This window comes from Egretta garzetta, unplaced genomic scaffold, assembly GCF_000687185.1.
Source record: "Egretta garzetta isolate BGI_Z169 unplaced genomic scaffold, ASM68718v1 scaffold140, whole genome shotgun sequence".
Taxonomy (NCBI): domain Eukaryota; kingdom Metazoa; phylum Chordata; class Aves; order Pelecaniformes; family Ardeidae; genus Egretta; species Egretta garzetta.
In genome coordinates, this window is record NW_009258376.1 from 512224 (window position 1) to 533633 (window position 21410).

The 21410-nt window shown below is 53.4% G+C and overlaps 1 protein-coding gene across 1 annotated transcript in view; it reads left to right on the forward strand.

The window, feature by feature from the left end:
• Window positions 1–21410, forward strand: part of LOC118452428 (syntaxin-binding protein 4-like) — a 52428-nt gene that overhangs the window by 21599 nt on the left and 9419 nt on the right. Inside the window, exons 9-16 of the mRNA XM_035895646.1 lie at window positions 6757–6842; window positions 7765–7885; window positions 10522–10663; window positions 10861–10967; window positions 11412–11565; window positions 13972–14044; window positions 17041–17138; window positions 19592–19688. Of these exons, the coding sequence (XP_035751539.1) occupies window positions 6757–6842; window positions 7765–7885; window positions 10522–10663; window positions 10861–10967; window positions 11412–11565; window positions 13972–14044; window positions 17041–17138; window positions 19592–19688 (878 nt within the window). The remainder of the gene's footprint in view (window positions 1–6756; window positions 6843–7764; window positions 7886–10521; window positions 10664–10860; window positions 10968–11411; window positions 11566–13971; window positions 14045–17040; window positions 17139–19591; window positions 19689–21410) is intronic.

Below are 21410 nucleotides of genomic sequence, written 5' to 3' on the forward strand. Positions count from 1 at the left end.
TGGCTGCTGCTGGCCCTCGGCAGGAGGGGTGGGTTTCTGCAGGGGAGCAGCTCCCCGTGCCCAGTAGCTCAGGACGTGCCCAGGGAAAGGTTTTATTTCTCAGCCAGAGCCCCCAGCGCAGGTTTTCTGCCTTCACCCATGTTGATCTGCTCCCAGCTGCTCCGGCGTCTCGATGCGCCTCCTGATATCTTAAATTGCAGCAGATGGTTCTTAAAAGATAGGCACACGTGGCTTTGCCGGCAGCTCGGGCTCCGTCGTGCATCTGTCGGCAGCCCCCAGTCGCCCGGCGGCGGAGCTGCTCCTAAATCGACCGAGGGAGACTGAGAGGGCAGCGAAACTTTAAGCAATTTATTTGGCCTCCGTTTGCGGCCGGTTATCTGTTAAATCTGCCGAAGGTTAGCCGGTGGGAGAGTGGGGAAGTAATCAGTTTGGTGGGGGTTTTTGTTGTTTTTTATTTTTTAAAAAGATTTGCAGAGATTTCACTTACATAATCATCTCGCAAACTGTTTAATACACGAATCCATATCTCCAGGATTAAGGGCTGCGGTAACGGGGGAAGGGTTTTTCTGCTTTCTACTGTTTGGGTTTGGATTTTTCTTTTCTCCTTGGTTTTGTCTTTATTTTATTGATGTGGGGCTGGAGGGACGGATGGTGCTGGGGGAGCTCTGGTGTCTTTCCCCGAACACTATAAATACAATACAATACATATAATACAAACACAATAAATACAATAAAACACAATAAATAAATAAATAAATAAAAAATTAGGCCCCATCCCTGGGAACATTCCAGGCCAGGTTGGCCGGGGCTGTGAGCAACCTGATGTGGTTCAAGGTGTCCCTGCTCCTGCAGGGGGGTTGGGCTGGGTGACCTCTGGGGGTCCCTTCCAACCCAAAACATTTGATGATTCTATGATTTTATGATGCTCCATCATCTCTTAAGCCTGTCCTGGAGCATGGGCGAGCAGACGGCGCCCTGCCTGGGTTGCAGGAGGCTCTCTGGCTTCCCAGGGACGGCCAGCTCTGCAGGTCCCCCCCCGCGAGGACGCTGAGCCGGGAACCCCCGCGAGCTGAGGGCAGCCTCGCTCCTTCCTGCTGCCCAGCAAAGCGGCTCGCGAGGTGCCGGAGCGGGCGTGTGATCCGGCGTATCCGCGGATACTCGCAGGCAGGCCGTCTCCATCAGCCCCGAGCACACCAGGCGTGCTGGAGGAGGAAACACAAGGGCTCCGGGTTTGGAAGACGATCCAACCCGCCTGCCAATTTTCCCAATGACTCAGCTTAGCAGCATTTTGTTGTGGTTGCCCTCGGGTGAATTTGACTCATAAACGCTATTATTTGTCCCTGGAGTTTAATTATAGGCCCAAATTACCTGTGCTCTTGATGGAACTCCGTCCTGGCGTGTATACGATGCGTGTTTTCAGCCCGTCGCACCAGACACGCTGCAGAGAGCGGGGGTAATGCTAGGGCTTAAAGCAGAAAATTCAGATTTAGAGCTGGACGCACTGGGTTTGGATGACGGCTAGGTCTGATGTTCCTCTGTGCTCATCTTTAGCTAATGAGGATGATTTTATTGCATAGGCATAATTATTGTTTATTCATTCTCAGCCTGAGAGTTGCCATAGCTCCTCGCTTCCGTGCGTTGCACAGATATCACCCCGGTCCATCAGGTTTCTCACTGCGAGAGAGCCGGTTCGCGCTGCACCTCCTCGGCGTCGCGTGATAAAATGCTAAACGCGTCGCATCGCCGCATGATATGCACCCTCATCCCGGGGGGAAGGGGGTGCTGTGCGATAGGGCTGGCACGAGCACAGCAGGGAAAGCGCTCTGCTCCTCTGCAAACGCCCGAGCAATGCCAGCCGGGGGCCGGCAGAGAGGCCCAGCCTGGTGCGAAAAATCCCCATTCCCCCGTGAGCCTGGCGTGTTGGAGCACTCGGGGCTAAGCTGGAAGGCAGCGGCGGGGGCGATTCCTGCGAGCCTGGTGTGTCCCAGGGGAAAAAAAAAAAAACAAACCGCATCCTTTTGGGCGGAAGCTGAGCTGTCCCCGCTGCTTTGGCGTTGATGAAAAAGCACAGAGAGCAGCGGCGCGACGTGCCGCCCAGCCCGGGAGTGCGGGAGGGCTCACGGCTCGGGGTGCGCTGGCTCCCGCAGCCCTGTCCCCCACAGGGCTGTGCTGGGATGGACCTGGGCTCCGTGCTGGAGCTGCCGCTCCAGAGCATCGTCCCGCCTGGACAGCGGTGGCAATGGCGCGGCTGCTGCGAGCTGAGGGCGAGAAAATCTGGTTTTGTGATGCTTTTGTGGTGCTTCGGGGTCACGGTTCCCACTGGCCTGCAGGCTTTGGGTTTTTGAGAGGCTACCGATGTGTCTGGTGTCGCAGGCTCCTCTTCCACCCCCAGCTCTGGTGCGGAGCGGAGGTTTCCAGGCGCTGTGCTCTCACATAACTTTGGATGTTTTGCCCCTCTGCTCTGCTCTGGGGAGACCTCCCCTGGAGCCCTGCATCCAGCTCGGGAGCCCTCAGCACAAGGAGGACATGGACCTGTTGGAGCGGGGCCAGAGGAGGGCTACTAAAATGCTCCGAGGGCTGGAGCCCCTCTGCTCTGAGGCCAGGCTGGGAGAGTTGGGGGTGTTCAGCCTGGAGAAGAGAAGGCTGCGGGCAGAGCTGAGTGCGGCCGGTCAGGGCTTCAAGGGGGCCCAGAGGAAAGGGGGGGACAAGCTTTTTAGCAGGGCCAGCTGGGACAGGACAAGGGGGGATGGCTTTAAACTGAAGCAGGGGAGGTTTAGACTGGATCTAAGGAAGAAATTCTTTCCAGTGAGGGTGGTGAAACCCTGGCAGGGGTTGCCCAGAGAGGGGGTGGAGGCCCCATCCCTGGGAACATTCCAGGCCAGGTTGGCCGGGGCTGTGAGCAACCTGATGTGGTTCAAGGTGTCCCTGCTCCTGCAGGGGGGTTGGGCTGGGTGACCTCTAGGGGTCCCTTCCCACCCAAAACATTCGATGATTCTATGATTCTATGTTCTCCCAAGACCCAAAGGGCAGGGAAAAAAAGGAATGACGAGATAAACCAACAGTATTCTGCAGGATGATTGGCCCCCCCACTGCTGAAGGTGCCTCAGCGTCGGCCTCCAGCTGCCTGCTGCTGGCAAACCCCGCCGTCCCGCTCCACGCCGCGGGGCTGGCTGAGGGCCGTGCGGGTCCGGGCTCTGTTACAGGGATCCTCCAGACCTCAAATGTCTGCATCTTAATGCAAAAGAGCTGGGGAAGGATTTGTTAAAATGAACTTTCCACCTAATACAACCCCATGATTTTTAAAGTATTTATTTTTTTACCTAAATCTGGGTATTTTAGTCCTGCAGACACGTGGCAACTCACAATGTTTTAGTGGGTCTTCAAATTTTAAATACTAAAGAAGTCTTCTGAAGTCTCTTAGTGTCTGAAAGCACAAAGCAAGGCTGGTTGACGTTCCTTCAGCATGCTTGTTCGTTAGTCTACAACGTTGGGGCATCGTCTGGCCGCTTGCAAACTCTTTCAAATACAGCAACTGAGAGCAAAATTAATTCTTGGGAGATTGACACCGGCAAGCGTATTGCTTGCTGCTGGGCTAAGCATGTGCTTCAGTGAAACCGGGCCAGCGCAGCAAACCCAACAAAGCCAGAGCCGGGACGGTCACCCGTGATGTAGCATTGAGTCAGACTGTCCCTACAGCGAAGCAACCCAGGGCTCGGCTCTCATCGCTCAGGCTCTGGAGCAAATAAGGATAAATACTGCTTTGTGGACAGGCTTAGCGACACGACATAAACAACAACAAAGGGTGCCCAAGTCATCCCTGCTCTTGCTTATAACAGAGTTGGGCAGCACGGATCGGTGATGGGCTTTGCGTTAGGGTTGAAGGAGTGCAAGAGCTGCTGGACTGGCTTCATTTGCATTGACTAAGAGGTTTTTTAGCCATTGTTTTAAGTTCATTACCTGTTCTGTGCTCTGATGGATTATTATCTGAGGGAAACGTGACAATAGCTGACCACAGAAACACCCAGCCCAAAACAAAAACCCAGCTGCTGGTGGCTCGGTAACCACTGGAAATGATATGGTAGCTTCCAGCAAGTTAGACCTGCCACTGCAATAGGTGGTGGAGGAGCAAGGCCGACAGAGCCAGTGCAAGGGGAGCGTGAATCACCCACAGGCATACAGAGGTTAACTGGCAAAATTCTGCTCAGGCTAAGATCCATCCAAGGCTTAATCCGGGGAACCACAGAACAGCAAAACACCATCCGACCGCTACAGGGTCTAAGTTGTCCTCCCACTACCCCAGTGCCTTTACATCTATTTCAGTGCCTAACGCCACGAAACTGCTGGGTAGAAGAGTTTTGGGGGAGGTGGGGTTGTCTTTTTTTACGGTCCTGGGTTTAGCTGATAAGGACAGGAGTGTTGACACAAAGCACTGGGATTCGCCAAGGCATTCCACTAAGCATTGTCTGACACTTGGATTTAAAATTAGCATGAAATGGAATGAATAAGGCATATGTTTGATGGCAATATGAGATAAGGCAGGCACTGGCCTTTGAAGTTTGTTAACGAGCTGGTTGTTAATGGGGAGATGAAAATTACTGAGAGCATTTCCAGCAGGAACCTAAGGAGCTGGTGATTCATTCGTCATTTAATATTGTTGACTCTAATCTAGCCAATAATATATAACATCTGTCCCGGTAAAGTACGCGGATGACACAACGTCTGCTTGGGCGTAAGGGCAGCCTCCTCTCTGGGGAAACTTTGCTGTGGTTGGTTTCCTACAGATTTATGTCTCGAGCTTGTCTGACTGTCAAGGGCGAGAGCTCCCCACTCATAACCAGGCTTTTCCTGCGGCTGTAGCATCAGGAAGGTACCTTCCCATGGGGATTCCTTCACGCCTTCAAAGTGGACTTCTAAAGTTGTTACTGTGGCCACAGAAACACTTTGGGGGTTTCTCCCCATTGCCTGGCCGCTTGTTTAATGACACCTGTAAGAAATTAGTCATCCTTGAGGTTCTCTCTGACAAAAGGTTGGATTCATCCAGAAGCGTTGGGTTACGAAGCGGGAAGACCACACAGTTGCAGGGGGACAGCGTGGTCCTGGAGCTGTGCTGCCCTGGGAGCCAGCGTGGCAGGGGTGGGCATGGGACTTGAACATGGCATCCCCTTTCCATGCCTCCTCATCCGAAAGGCTGCTCAAAGAAGGATGACAGAAATGACGCAGGAGCTGGTAAACGTGGTTCTTCATGGTTTAAGAACTCAGCTTGCTGCTCTTGGGAAAAGGAAGGTTGCGTGGCAATTCACCTGCTGTGTCCAGGAGGTTACAGCACATCAAGGACTCAACACGCTTGGGTAGTTGTATGGTGGCCAACCTCAACATGGAAGCAAAGCATTAATGAAGGCCCCTGGGCACCAAGCCAGCTGGCCAGGGGATGCTGTGCGTACGGCTGCTTTGTCGAGAGGCAACACAGGAAGCGGGGGGGTAAGCTCAGGACAGAGGCATAGTGTGAAATGTTTGCGGGTTGCCATTCCGCCCTGTTCTGGAATTCACCAACAAGCCCTCCTGCTCTTGGGGCCTACAGGAAAGATGGGGACAATCTTTTTAGCAGGGCCAGCTGTGACAGGACAAGGGGGGATGGTTTTAAACTAAACCAGGGTAGGTTTAGACTGGATATAAGGAAGGAATTCTTTACAATGAGGGTGGTGAAACCCTGGCAGGGGTTGCCCAGAGAGGTGGTGGAGGCCCCATCCCTGGGAACATTCCAGGCCAGGTTGGACGGGGCTGTGAGCAACCTGATGTGGTTCAAGGTGTCCCTGCTCCTGCAGGGGGGTTGGGCTGGGTGACCTCTAGGGGTCCCTTCCCACCCAAACCATTCTATGATTCTATCTTGGTATCTGTAAATTCGGCATGTGCCTGCTGGTTCAGCGTCTTCAGCCATGAGCTGCTGGGAAGAGCACAGAAGCCTGCACTGCCCCAGCACGCTTCACAGGTGCGGGTTTTTGTTAAGGCCGAATGCTCCAAGAGTTGATCCTGCAATGTTTGTGGAGGATATCACCATGGACAGATTCAGAGAGCGGGCTGCGGCTTTTGCATGTGCTCCAGAAGCCATCTCTCATCTTTGCCCCAGCAAGAGCTAGCAGGATCTGCTTTCTGTCTAGGAAAGAAGGAGAAAAAAAAAAAAGGCAATAATCTGCATTTAACTCTTCTGGAAGGAGTCACAAATGGGCCAAGCATTTCTGTTTTATGTTTGCATAGTTACGGCTCCTTCTGACAGCCTGTTTAATTTGTGTGGTGTGTTAGCAAAACTTCTGAGCTTTATAGCTGGGGATGAAATTATTCCAGCTGATTGCTGGCAGGATCCAAGCGGTGGGGTGCAGGGCAGGGCTCCTGTCTTCGCCTGCCCGCTCTCGGGAAGGACAATCCCCAGCACCACTGCCCACCCATGCATCCCCTCCCAGCTCCTCTTGCCCTGAACCCTTCCCAGGGCAGGGAAGGAGCACGCCGAAGTTCCAGCCCATTGCAGGAAAGCTGCACCACCGTGAGATTGATTATCGACCTTAGGTCTTGCATAGCCTCTTGAAACCGGGGGGTTCGATTATACCCTTACGCATGAGAAAGCGCGCGTGGCTCGCCATCGCTGGAGGGCATCGGCCCCGTAGACTTGGTAGGAAGCCGCTGCCGTCAGAGGCAGCGTTGTCACAAAATCAGGTGGGGAATAGTTTTAAGCAGCAGCTGACTATACTGTGGTTTTGTTTTCAGGAGAGAGTTCTCCGAGCTGCTGGAGAAGTTCGGCTCCCAGAGTAATACGGGCTCAGCACGGAGCTCGCCGATCCTGCACGGCGGCAGTGAGTAGCTCAGCGTGTCTTGGGGGGGGGGGAACGCAAAAGCCCCTCACTCTGCCGAGAGTTTTCTTTATTCCAGTGTTATTTTGAAGGCGTTTTGATTGGATTTGTGTAGGTGTTTGGGTGGAGGCTCGAAGGAAGAGACGTTCTGCTCATCCTTATTGCACGCGCTTAGTGAGTCCCTGGGTGCAGAGCAGCGGGTATGGCCAGTCCTGCCGGCACGAAGCAGGGCCCAAGGTGGCCTCCTCGGGGTGAGCAAGGGAGAACTGAGCTGGGGCCATAACAGCTTCCCAGTCCCCCAGACTCTGCTTAACCGGCGTGCTGGGCAGGTAACCCCAGTGATACCCGTCTCTACAGGTGCAGCTTTCTACTGTGGATTTCAAAGCGTTTCAGCAATCGTTCCTTCAGTGTTCATTATTTTTCATTTGCAAATGGGAAATGTTGAAGGAGATGTGACAAGGTTGACCTAAGCCAGGTGCCAGCGCATCAAATCATGTAGGCACAGGGAAAGGAGGTGTCCCCCTGGCTTGGTATCCCACCAGAAGGCTGCCAACCCCTCCCTTAGAGGTGGCAGAGGGGTGACAGTCCCGTGGTCAAGTCCCCATCCCTGGGGGGATTTAAAAGCCGGGTAGATGAGGTGCTTAGGGACAGGGTTTAGTGGTGGGATGGCAGGGTTAGGGGAATGGTTGGGCTTGAGGATCTTAAAGGGCTTTTCCAACCTAAATGATTCCATGATTCTATGCTGGAATTGGCCGAGGAGGCTGAATGTTCTCTCTCCACGAGGGATATACTGGTGTCTTTAACTACCATGTGGTTTTCCCCCAAAAGCTAGGAAAGCGGCGTCAGCTCTCAGTGGCAGAGCCGGGGAGGAGGGCGATGCTGGCGGATTTGTGTTCCCTGGACTGACTCTGACTTTGCTGTTCAGGTCGATACCTGGAAAGCACATCCTCGGGCTCCTCCTCGCGCTCCCAGAGCCCTCTGCTGCTGAGCCCCGCCAACTCCCACGGCCCCTTCATCGGGAACGCGGCACACCCCCCCCACGCACAGTACGTACGGGTCGCAGGGGCCGGCCCCGCAAAGCCTGTCCCTTGGCCGGCCGGGAAAATGCCACCGAGTGTCTAACACTGTCTTAGGGGTAGATGCAGTAAATGCTTCCAGTGTTTGAAGGACTGCTTTGGTCACCTTCATGTCTTCTACACCATTGTGCCACCGCAATGGCGAGGAGATGGCGGCATCTTCTAAAAGCCCTTGTCGTGGTGGCATGTTGGCTGTTCCTGGGAAGCCTGTGCCCGAGACCAGGAAAGCTTCCCTCCTGAGGCATCCATGATGTCTGCAATACGGTTAGCAAAGCATCCGCTCCTCTTCCTCCCCTCTGAAACCCAGGGAGAAGCTGTGGCTTACAGCCAGCTGAGAGGACCCTGTGTGTCCCCTTTACCAACCGTGCCCCGAGCGGGGTGTTCCTGCAAGGCCAGTGCTGCTTTCGGAAGGTGTTTCAGGAGCTCGTTTTCCATCACCCTGCTTCTGGCATGTTGACGGCGTGCGACCAGAGCGCAAGCACTGCCCTCGCAATGCAAACACTCCCGACGCCCTGTGCTTCGGTGTCAACAGTGGTTGCCTACAGACACCGCATCCTTTTGTCTCCGGAGCATCTCCTGGAGCGTGTGTTTTCATGTGGTCATCTGTCCCTTTCATATTTCGCAGGGTCAGAGGTTTGGGCAGGCAGAGCTTGTTTTTCTGTGGAGTCTCATCTCCAGGGTGCTCGGGGTTGCCCTTCTCAAGAGGGACAGCTTGAAGGGTGTTAACCGTGGTGGAATTGGGACCATTTGTCCCCAGGGCCCGCAGCTTCCCTTCCTTTGCCAACATAAACAAGCAGAGTCGCTGGTAAAAGAGCATCAGCCCTCGCTGCAGAACCAGTAAATCCTCTTGCTAAATACCAGCTCTTTATTAGGAATTTGCAGAGGACAAATATTTGGCACCAGAGGTTTCAGCTGCTTGCATGGAGTGACAGACCCTTACAGAGGAGAGGCCAGCTCATCCACTTGGCAGCTGGTTTGGACAAACCCGACGTCCTTGCTCTGCTGTTAACCCGCTCCAGGCTGCGATATGGGCTAGAGGGGACCTGGCTTGGTGGCCTCCTTGCTCAGCACCGCCACGCTGTGCCTTGTCCTGCTCGTCCCCGTGCCAGTGCCAGGCCCCAATGCTCTTCCCCTGGGAGCAGCGTGGGCCGTTGGAAATCACAGAGCACTGATTGCATTGGTGGTCAGCCGCAGAGATGTAATTTGGGCCGTGGGTCTTTCCGTGTGGCTGCCAACCCTTCTGCTCGCCGCAGGCTGTCCCCAGGCTGTGACCTCTCCTTGCAGCATCATCTGAGGTCCTGCCACCCCCGTGAGCAACGGGACCCAGACACGATCCCGTCTCGCCACAGATAGCATCTGAAATTTTGATTTGAATGGAGAGCTGGATGTTACATTGTTTTCCTAAAATCCTAAAATTTCCTAAAATATTTCTTAGAGCGGCGTTTTTCCATGCATGCAGCCCCTTTCCCCCGCAGAGCCAGCTGGCTTTCCCAGGGCCCCCCCACCAGTTTTTTGGGGGTGCTGGCAACACGCTGCTCGGCCACCAGGGTGCCTGACCCATCGGGGCCGGCGCTGCTGAGGAGCATGGGTGGTTACGCACCGGCGTCATCGTGAGGCACGGGATGCACGGCTGTCGTTGCATCTTAAGTTATCAGGTATCGCAAGGGGGACCAGACGCCGCAGACCCTTTGGTGAGCGGCTGCTGTGGAAATAAATTGAAAAGGAGAAAACGGTGCCAGTTGCACCCAGACCGTTAGGAGGAAAGGGCTTCCTGACCCTCAGATCCCACCGAATCCTTCCCCAAAACCTCCCTGCTGCCCAGTCGTTCCCACCAGCCCGTGGGTGGTCAGCAAAATCTCTGCTCCCACGGGCTCTTACTGCAAATTGTGACACTTCCTTCCCTGCACGGAGCCACCTGCCGTGTCCCGGTCTTGGTGGCCTGTTGGGTCCTGCCTAGCAGGCAGCTCTCCGAGGGTAGGGCCCGACCTTGTCACTCTTCCATTCACAGAACGTCCTGGATGGGGCGAGTCACCTGTACCACTGCCACAGCAGTAAATCACGGTGTGGTGGGTGTTGCTCTAAAGGTGCTTCAGGGCTAATTTCTGAGGGCATCTGGCAAGGTTCTGAGTCCCCACCTTGGTTAAGACACAGCTGTGTATCCTGAGCTTCACTTTGACGTTCTGCTAAGGGCTGCTTAAGAGTTGACCAAGCTGCAAATTGCTGTCTGGTGATTTACGTGGACTTGAGCAATAACCACACCGATCCTTTGCATGCTTTTGGCTATAAAACCCAGGAGTGCCAAATATATTCTGGTTAAACCTTTAGTTTCCCCTCTGTTTTATTTTCTAAATGCAAACGAGCATTCCCCAGCATTTGAGGTTATGCAAGCCAGTCATCTTCGTAACGCTGAACAATGTCTGCTAAAAACCCGGAAGGCCTCGCCTCCTCTTTCCAAGGTTGGGTGGAAGAAAGGATGCAGAGACAGAAAAGGTTGGGAGAAGTTAGAAGGATCATGCAGGGACAGAAAGCCAGGCAGAGTTTGTTCAGCAGCATGGGAAAATAAACCAGATCACCTTGAGTCACCTGCTAACATCTCTCCCTTGCAGCTACTCCATTGAATCAGGAATCCAGAGCATTTCTATAGCAAAATCCTCCGGCTTAGGGCTGACAATCAGTGGTGGAGCTAACAGGCCTGATGGCCCCATGATTTATGTTCAAGAGCTTATGCCAGATGGTGACTGTTACAAGGTAAGTCAGCGTGGAGACCTTCAGTGACTTTGCAATGGAGACCTCTCCTATAGAAGCTGTGGCTGTTCTGAAGCAGCTTTTCTAAGAGTAGATGAATAATGCATTGCGCAGACTAACGAGGATTTGTGTTGCAGGAGAAGGCTTTGTGCAGAGGTGCGTTCCTTCCCAATGCTCTGACGTTCTCCTCCTTTGTTTAGGATGGTCGGCTCCGACCCGGTGACCAACTAATCGCTATCAATAAAGATTCTTTGGTGGGCAGCACGCAAGAAGAGGCCAGAAAAATTATTGCAAAAGCCAAATTCAGGTAGGCAAGTGACATATTTCCCATGATCATCATCATGGTGCTGTGGCGTCTTAGGCAAAAACCCTTCATGTCACACCAATGTTTGGCTTCAAGAAGCATAAGGACCATTGGTCTTAAATGACATTTCAAGATGGTCCTGATAGGTGAGCACGTAAGGAAATCTTGAATGCACAGATCATCCTGAAGCGTAATCCAGAACTTCCCAATGTTCTGGTCCTCATGAATGTCCCCTATCATTGCCCAGCAGGGTCCTGCAGCAGAACCAAAGTTCAAACAAGAGACCCAGCTGGTGGGGATCCAGCTGCACTGGTGCAGGCTGCATGGGCTTAAGTGAGATCATCCCAGAGAAAGAACCGCGGGAGTGGAAGTTCTGCAAATTGAAGTTGTGCTTTTTTTTTTTGTTTTGTTGCCAGTAAAATGTTCTGTGTTTGTTGTTTGTTTAAGACATGAGGGAAACACAGAAGTGGCCTTTATTCCGGGGAGGGGACGCTTACATCCCGGACTATCCGTTCATAACAACAGCCCATCGCCACCTCCGAAGGCTGTGGGAAATGATCTGAGTTCCTGCAGGCTGAAGGTCCACGTGAGGTCCCCAGAGGTAGGTTGAAGTTGGTATCTAAGACTGCAGATATCAGTCCCGTGATCTTTATTTGATCAGAAAACTCTTCTTGAGGGACTCCATGATAGTCCTTCTGGGCGGTGGGACGTCTGCAATGCTGACGTATGCAGCCCCATTTTCATAGAATCATCGAATGGTTTGGGTGGGAAGGGACCCCCAGAGGTCACCCAGCCCAACCCCCCTGCAGGAGCAGGGACACCTTGAACTACATCAGGTTGCTCACAGCCCCGGCCAACCTGGCCTTGGATGTTCCCAGGGATGGGGCCTCCACCCCCTCTCTGGGCAACCCCTGCCAGGGTTTCACCACCCTCACTGTAAAGAATTTCTTCCTTAGATCCAGTCTAAACCTACCCTGGTTTAGTTTAAAACCATCCCCCCTTGTCCTGTCACAGCTGGCCCTACTAAAAAGTCTGTCCCCCCCTTTCTCCCCAGCCCCTTTAAGCCCTGCAAGGCTGCAGTCAGGTCTCCCCGGAGCCTTCTCTTCTCCAGACTGAACCACCCCAATTCTCCCAGCCCGTCCCCATAGCAGAGGGGTTCCACCCTTGGATCATTTTTGGGCTGGCCACGCTTCTCCTGATGCAGCCCAGGGTAGGGTTGGCTTCTGGGCTGCCGGTGCACAACCAGGTTTTACAGCCAGGTATTTTAAATCTGAAATATTGTTTCTCCTGCCTTGGGTTTGAGATGGCAAAGGAGCTGTAGAAGTAATGAGAGGAGTTTTGTCTCCAGGGCCTGCATTCAGACCTGCTTCAGAAGTCTCAGGTTTTTAAAAAAACCAAAACCATTCTGTGGATAGCAACCTGCATCTCATCCAATACCAGCCACAGAGCTGGAAGGGATCTCGGGAGTCGGTTTGATCTCGGCTCCTACCCGAAGGCAGGAACAGCTCTTTGTTCTTGACGAGGATGAATCCACAGAGCTCCAAAGCAGCCCATTTCTCTTCTTCACTGGTCTAATGATAAGCCAGGCTCATTCTGCTCAGCCTAGCTCCATGGTGTGTTTGCAGAGATGAGTGTTCAAACTGGGCATGGTGAGACAGGGATGAAGCACACAACCCTCAACAATTTAGGTCTGTGGCTGGGTCCTGTGCGTTTGTCTCTTCTCTCCTGGACTGGTGCAATGCCGGGTGTGTCTTCTTCCACATAAACTTCCTCTAGAAGAGGCCAGATGAATGTTCCTTTCACTCAAGCATCATTCACAAAAGGTCTTTCTTTCCAGACCCTGTGGAGACATTGACTTGTGAGGATGTCATATATATGTTGCCTGTGGGTGTGCCACGGAGACGTGCTTACGGAGGCCACGTGTGGCTGAGTTAGGTCCTTCATCATCCCGTGGAAGGTGTGCTTGTGTAATCTTGTGCACCGATATAAAATTCCATCACTGGCCTGAATTAAATTCACTTTGCTGCTAAAAGATGGAACTTTTAATGAGGTCTCGGCTTCCACATTAGGGCAGGCAGGCTCAGGCCTGTGCTACCTGTCCATATGTCCTCGGCATCAGTCCCGTCCCCCTCCCTGCATGGATGTTCCCAGCTGTGGAAGCACTGTCCCAGTGGCGCTCTGCGTATCCACCCCGCGGCTCTGTTTTTCCCTCTTGTTTCCCTTTCTTGTGACCCATCCCTTAGGAGACGGTGGGCAATGGTCCTGGCTTCCTGCCATGCACACTGTCATGATGATGTGTGTTGGGGACATAATACAGCCGGCCATGGTCAGAATCAGGACCTTGCTGGTCCATTGGAGGCAGAGCTGTAGGGAGAATCTCCATGAAGAAAGCACGCAAGGTCAAATTCATCCTCAGCTCTCAATTACAGTAATGACCAACTCGGTTTTCCCTGTGCGACCGGAGATTTTGAGATGGCTCAGGAATGTGCCCGTGCCAAGTTTCCTAGGGAAACCCCTGGAGTCTCTTTTGGCTCGTCTGCACAAGGGGTACACATGGTGCCTTTGCCCTTGATGGGCTAGATGGGTTCCTCTCTCTCAAACTCCTCTGTCTTAGAATCATGGAATTGTTTAGGTTGGAAAAGCCCTTTATGGTCATCAAGCCCAACGGTTTCCCTACCCCTGCCATCCCACCCCCAAACCCTGGCCCTAAGCACTGCATCTGCCTGGCTGTTAAATCCCCCCAGGGATGGGGACTTGACCCCTTCCCTGGGCAGCCCCTTCCAGTGCTTGACAACCCTTTCTGTGAAGAAATTTTTCCTAATGTCCAACCTAACCTTGCCCTGGCACAACTTCAGACCATTGCCCCTTGTCCCATCATCCATTACCAGGGAGAAGAGGCCGACCCCACCTCGCTACAGCCTCCTGTCAGGCAGTTGTAGAGGGTCTTTATTTACACCAACAGATTCTGCTTCACCATTGCCTGTGCCATTTTGTCTTCTTTTTCCAGAATAGACGTGAAAATCATTTTCCTGTGCCTTCTTTGTCACCGGACATTTGCCCGCCGGAGCTTACTGTCTCAGGTAAGAGCCCTGCTAAGTTGTTCTCTTTGCGTGGGTGACAAGCACAGCCTTGGCTCCTGGGTGCTGAGGATGATGATGTTAATTTTGATCCGTGTTTATACTGCTGTAGTGGAATCTAATAGTGTGATAACGAGTCTCAGCCCACTGGGAGAGAGGGAAGGTAGCTGCTACTCAGTGGGTAGTAATTATGTCCATGTTTGTCCATAGTAGCAAAATTCTTGACGTGCAGGCATGCAGAGGGTTGGGAATAGGAGACGACAGCTTCTTCCCCTCTCAGCCTGTGGTTCCTTTGCAGCAGTGTCTTTGCCCGCAGGCAGCAGATCACACCGCAGCCAATGTCCCCTTCTGATGGGCCTAGGTGGTCCTCAGAGACACAGGGTAAAAAAAGCGAGTCAATGGTAGTTGTAATGTACGTGGCGACCCTGGGCGTTATACAGGCATTAAGGTTGCCCTCCCTTGGTCAAACTGGGAAGTTGCTTATAGATGTGATTCAGTCGGATTTCTCCCGACGGCCCAGCTTCGCTTTTGGCTTGCTTTTCCATGCTGTGTTTTCTCTCCATGCTCTGAGTCCTGTACCGAGCTCTTAATTCTGTGGGAGAGACCTACTGCCCACCCACTAGGATGGCAGCGATGGGGGTGAACTCAAACCCCTGCAGCTTCACAGGCCCCTTAGGAATGGCAGGAAACCTCAATAACCCCCATGATCCAGTGTCCAGGGAGATGACCTCCAGCAAGATACCCCACATCCCTGTGTTATGAAGGTTACTTTGGCCCAGGAGAAGAGCTGGGCTTTCCCTAGCAAGTCCCTAGCAAGCACAGCCCATCGTTCTGATGAACACAAGTCCGATGGCCCTGGCTTGTGAATCCCTGTGCCATGTTGCAATTTCCATTCGGAAGGCTCATAGCGAGCATTGCAAGGTAAATTGTGTTTAGTCTGTACCTGGGATTAGCGGGAGAGAAAGGGAGCAGGCAGCGCTGGGCTGGGTCTGCGTCAGCGCTCTGCTCCCAGGGATGCCCAGGGATCACCTGGGGCAAGCTCAGCAGGCTCCAGCCTTCACCTTCCATGCCCTGAGCTGCAGAGACCCCGGGACGGGGGCTGCCTTGGTCTGTCCGCCCTGCCCCGAGCATCCCGGGACTGCCCTGGTCTGTCCTCCCTGCCCCGAGCATCCCGGGACTGCCCTGGTCTGTCCTCCCTGCCCCGAGCATCCCGCGGCCCGGATTTCAGGCAGGCTCTTAGGTGGCCACCACCACCAGCCAGAGCTCACAGTGACGGGGAGCAAAGGCCTGGGTCGTGAAGGCAATCCAGCAAATAGCAATGACCTAATCACTTCCTGACTTAGCTTGGGGATTTTATTACGTGTGAGTTTTTTAATGTGAAATGCCGAGGAGGCTTTGTGTCAGTGTTGTCACCCATGAAAACAGACAACCGGCTTTGAAAGAGCGGGAGCCAGGCTTGGAGCCTGGGCCAGTGGCTGCCTCCCTGTGGGTGCCGGATGGATGCCCTGGATATCTCCGTGTCCAGAGCTGACAGCAAAGCCACGTGGAGCTAATCCTGATTAGCCATGCGTCAAAGGGTAACAGCTCTGCCCTTGAACTTGGAGAGCAGAGTCTTGGTGGCCGATCCAGCAAACCCATTTGTTGCCTCTTGCTGCTTCCCAGCCCCTGGCGTTAGCAGAGCAGATGAATACCTGGATTAGGAGGATTACACTTGTGCAGCACCTCCGCTGCTTCTCGCTGCCTTCTCCTTGCGCCCGGGCTCTGCCCCAGCTGCCAAGGAGGGTGCGGTGGGAAGTGCTGGAGAGGTTCAGGAGAAGCTGTGTTACTCAGTAAGATGGGGCTTCCCGTGATGTTCATCAGATCCCAGGCTGGAAAAAGAAATTGCTCCCTGGGCAAATCCTTGTGCACGAGAATGAATTTAATCAGCGACCTGGGCTGGTGGCTTGAGGGGGAGCAGGGGCAGGCAGCAGGGCTGCAGGCACCGCAGTCATCAAATCGTGGAATCCCAGGTTGGAAGGGACCTCAAGGATCATCTGGTCCAGCCTTTTATAGGTAAGAGCACAGTCCAGGCAAGATGGCCCAGCACCCTGGCAAGATGGCCCAGCACCCAGTCCTGCACCTTTCTGGAGCCTGGCAGGGGAGCCCCTGAGCGAGTGATGCCTTCCACAGCCCTTTTCCCAGGGAATGTCGTGGTTTTCTTGCGGACAAAGTTTAATTGTAAGGGAAAGGTGGGGCTCCCCCCAGGGATGGAGGAACACATGTGGCAGGGCCTGGCAGCAGGGCTTGGGCTCCATAACATTCCAGATGTGAAGGCAGTGCCAGTAATGACTGCCAGCAGCTGGGTCTTCTGATCCCATGACAGCTTTCCACCAGCAAAGCAGCCACCGCCTCTGCCTCTTTCTCCCTCCGCGTATGCATGTGGCTCCTTCTACCCCAAAAAACCTGCCTGCCCAACTGGGGGAAGAGGGTTCACGGCTTTTTGCAGTCTTGCAGAGGGAAGAAGTCTTGCAGTGGTGTTTTTCCACATCACTTTTGATCCATTGATTCCTTTTCATGGGTGTTGTGAAAGCCAAGGCTGCATTTTATAAAATGTTGGGTTTCAGTTTTGCTTAATCAGTTAGAGAAGAGAAGATCCAGGCAGATTTTTTGTTGTTGTTTTCCACAAATCACCGGAGCTACAGACCCCAAGGCTCCACAAAGACTCGTGATTGGAAATTTCCAAAGTGCTATTTTTTCAGTCCTAGGTCTTTGGATGAAACATCCCGTTTTAAACAGTGCAGAATCCTGGTTTCAGCAAGGGTTTGCCCCGGTATCCAGCCTTTTCAACGGTGGCCCAACTGAGCCTTCCAGGACTGGATTTAGTAAATCCCCGTCCTTGATTTTTGGTCTGCTGCACGCACGTTATATTTCATGCAACAAGAGTTCTGAATTTTGCTTTCCAGGCACCTCTTTCCTCCACCCAAGTGCTCTTCCATTAACGTTTATTTTTGGCTTTTCAGCACCCGCTTCGGCATCCAACCATAAAGCAGCTTCAGGCACCAAACCAAAAGTAGCGCTGGACCCCCATGTCAGGCTCAAGGATGGGAAACTGGAACTGGTAAGTGGAATGGGTCCCTCTCCCCAAAGCAAGGTCTCGTCTCAACCCTCTCCCAAGGCGCGCTACGCAGAAAACAGTCCGCTGGCGTGCTACCTCCTTGCTTCCAGCCGCTCGTTATTGGCAAACAAAATAAGCTTATGTGAACAGTCTCCTCATATGGCTTTTCTGCGAAAGAACCGATCCAGACCTTTCAGCTTTGATTCTTGCACCCGTGTGGCACTCGGGCACGTGAGGACCGGGCCAGGTACTAGTGTGGGGGGCGCTGTGTTGCTTGGTTTTTGGAGGGATTAAAAAATGCAAGGCTGAACAGAAATAGTCTGAGAGACCCAGCCTGCCCGTTAGCACAGAATAAAGCCAGAGCTCTTGATCAGTGCTCTAATCTACACGCACACCATCCGCTGAACAGCCCGCGTGAGCCGAATTCCCCTTCACCTCTCCGGGATGCTGACCCGGCTGTGTCGGGAACAGCAACAGCACAGGCGATGGGGAGTGCAGAGCCAGCGCCGCTCAGAGTAACGCTTTCCTTATTAGCATCACTGCTGCTCACGGGCTACAATTAATTAATCTGATTTTTGAGATAGAGGCGTAAGAGTCGGCCACCAAGCTGTAATTTTTATTATCAAGAGTCTGGGGGGGAAAAAAAGGGGTCTCAACTCTTCAGCTGAGTTTGCTGGAGGTTGGGTCCAGCCTCTAAAGGTAAAAAGGGAGGAGAGGGTGTAGTGAAACATCCATCGTGTCCAAAAGGGTGTTTAAATGCACTTTGGCTCGTCTCGGCTATTTCTCAATGCTCCGGGGAGCTCCAGAAGTCTCCTCCTGGCAGTTGCGTCTCCCTTGGATGTAATGCATTTGACTCAGGGCTATGGGTGCAGGCAGCTGCCCTCCAAACTTCCCGGTGCTGCCATCGCCGCTGGGGTGACCTGGGGCAGGCTGGTGTGGGCGAGGGAAGGCTGAAATACCAGATCGCTCACCAAGGACCCAGCCAGAACCGCTGCTCCTTTCATCATTTGATGGAAAATCTATTCCATGGGCACCATCAAAGAGCAGGGAGTGGAGCTGCCCGTTCACTCACCGAGAGCCTGGTGATGAGCAGAGCGCCCTTGGGGGGCCATGCCCGCCGCCTGGTTTTGGGGTGCATGTCTGTCCCCCCCGCCCCGGGTACTGCTGGGTTTGGGGGTGGAGGGGTAGTGTGGGAACGCAGCCCCTTCTGCAGGGAGGGCTGGGGACACCAAGGAGCACTCAATGCAACGAGCATCTGCTGCCACCCGACGGCAGACCCAGCCCTCGCCCTTTGGCTGCTCTCCCCTCCCTGGAGGGCTGCACGCAAGCAGGAACTTTTCTTCTAAGCCTGCATAATTCTCCCAAAGCGGGATTTAGGATTGCATTTTCGCAGCGACCTCTGCTCGGCATGGGCATAAAAGCAGCTCCTCTTTGGTGGGAGGAGTGGGGACGCTTGGCTTCCCCTTTCAAAAGCTGGTGTTATGAGCAGGTGGCTGCAGCAGCGCCAGGGTCAGGACGTGCACGCCGACCGGCCCAACCTGAATGGTTTTGGGGTGGCCCACGCCAGATGCCAACATCTGCAGTCCGAGGATCGGGGCACCCCGAATCCCAGGAGCCTGCAGCACTGCCTTGGGCAGGGGTGGCGGGTGGAGGAGCAGGAGGTGGGACTCTGCCCGGCCCTGCAGGCAGCGCGTGAGAGCGGACGGGTCCCATGGGCTTGCTGGTGATGGAAACGTGAGCAAGGACTTGTCCCCAGCCCCTTTCCAGGGAACCACTGTGAAGGTGCCGTATACGTGTGAGCAGGAGCTGCAGGAGCAGCCTGGGACAGGCGAGTGTTTAGCTTGGGCTCTTTCCCAGAGTCTGCTGAGCTTGACTTTGTCTTTTCAAAGCTCTTGCCTGCTGCTGCCAGCGGTGAAGTGGGGTTTGCACAGGTTTATCTGCTTCTGTGTGCTGGCCTGGGGCTGAATTGATAAATACGAGGAGAAGACAGAGCGTCAGGTTTAACGAGAGAGCAAAAGGTGCCGTGGAGAAGGAAAATGTTTGAATGTCTCCCGTGGCCACAGGAAATACCCTGTTGAATAGCTTTTATCTTTTCAGTCCCAAACACAATTCCTGGGCAGTCAGAGAAAGAGGAGAGGCTGAGCTCTTGGCGGCTGAGCCTTGCCACAGCTCCACCGGCTCTTGATAAAGCTCCTGACAGTTTGTCATAGCTGCAAATATGTACACAACGTCTTTGGAGGGATGTGAACGTGTCCCTGTCTTCAGGAACAGGCATTTCTGTACACGTGTAGGAAAGGAAAGGCTGGAAATCCAGCCCAAGTCTGCTCTTTTGGGAGATGCTGCCTGGAGAGCCACTTCCAGGAGAAAACCCAGTGCCAAGCGGCTTCCCAGCACCTACTTCAAAGAGTTGCCTTTCCAGTGTTTTGCTTTCTAAAGGCTTGTTGTTTCTGCTCAAGGTTCTGCAGTATCTTGGGCTGGACGTGAGCGAGGAGAAGAGGCGGCAGTTACGGCAAAGCTTGACCACAGACTCGCAGGGGACGGTGGCTTACGGAGGTGAGCGGGCGGCTTTGTGCGTGACAGGCTTTCCCGTTTCTGCCTACCTTTGCTGGTGGCTGAGAAGGGGCAGAGCCATCTGCTGAGATAAGATACCTGGCTGGGTGCTGAGGTAGCCCCAAAACAGCCAAGGAGAGTCACAAATACAAAAGAAGGCGTTTGGTAGAAGCATATGTAAAATGAAAATAGAAGGAAGTCAGTGCGAGGGGTCTCTTGCCTTAGACCCCAAGCTTGCCAAGCAAGAGCTGGCCAGGGGACCCACAGAAAATAAAAGCCTGCTCTGCTTTCTGTGACCTGCCCGAGCTTATCTGGCTGGCAGGGTCTGCTCCCCACAAATTTTATTCACAAAAATGCAAAGCCGTCAGCGACGGCCCCACCAGACAGCGCAGGCTTGCAAAGCGCAATGCCCCTCGGGCGGGTGGGTTTGTGCAGAGCGAGCGATGGGGTACAGAACCGTGCGCCTCTCCTAGGAGCGACCGGCTTTGTAGTTTGTGGCAATAGCAAGAAGGGTGACGAGGGGTATTGGGCAAAGGCGCTGGCAGCCGAGATGCTGCTCTCGCAGAAAGACCTCAGTTCCCGCTGCAGCCCAGGGGCTGGGACTGTGGAGGGGCTGGGACCCCCCCCTCCGCTGCACCACCCCTCAGTCCGTGCTTTCCTCCCTGTGACTGAAAGCAAAATGAATCTGGATTTTCAGACTTGTCGGTTTTATCACCTTTTCTATAGTGCCAAAGCCGTTGAGTTGGTTTTTGTTTAAATCAGCAGCGTGAGAAATGCCAGCAGGCAGCCTGGGCGCCTTTTGTCAGTGAAATGTTGGTTTGGCTTAAAATTTTAAAACTCTGAGAACCACAGTCATGAAAACTCCACTGTGAAAGTATCTGGGGGTTTTGGTTTTTAAAAGTGTGGTGGGTTGACCTTGGCTGGACACCAGGGGCCACCAAGCCGCTCGATCGCTCCCCTCTTCGGCAGGACAGGCGGGGAGAGGAGGAGATGGAAAAGAAAGAAAACTCGTGGGTCAGGGTAAAGGCTGTTTAATAAAAAAGCAAAAGCAAAGGCCACGTGTGGTAGCGAACGGAAAACAAGATTTTATTCTCTACTTCATAGAATCATAGAATCGTTTAGGTTGGAAAAGATCTTTAAGATCATCAAGTCCAATCATTACCCTAACGTTGCCATCCCACCACTAAACCATGAGATACCAGTGAAACCATGATGTACTTCCCAGTAGCAGGTGATGTCCAGCCCCTTCCCAGGAAGCCGGGCTTCAGGACGCATAGCTGTTGCTCCAGAAGACAAAATATCACAAAAGACAAATGTCCCCCCTGCTCTTCCTTTTCCCTTAGTTTTTATATCTGAGCTGACGTCATATGGTATGGAATATCCCTTTGGTTGGTTTGGGTCAGGTGTCTTGGCTACGTCCCTTCCCAAGACCTTGCCCCCTTCCAACTACTGGTGGTGGTGGTGGTGGGGGAATGTTGGAGACACAGCCTTGATGCTGTTCGAGCCCTGCTCAGCAGTAGCCAACACACTGGGGTGTGATCAACCCCTTTCTGGGTACCAACAGAAAGCACAGCACTGTGCAGCTTGACCCAATACAAAGGTTTAATATTTTTTTATTATTATTGGATAAGAAACAAGAGTTTGCTAGAGATTGTCAACAACTTCTTTAAGCTCGATGGGACTGCTGAAGGACCCAGGAGTGGTAGAGGAGACTGCCCGGCATTC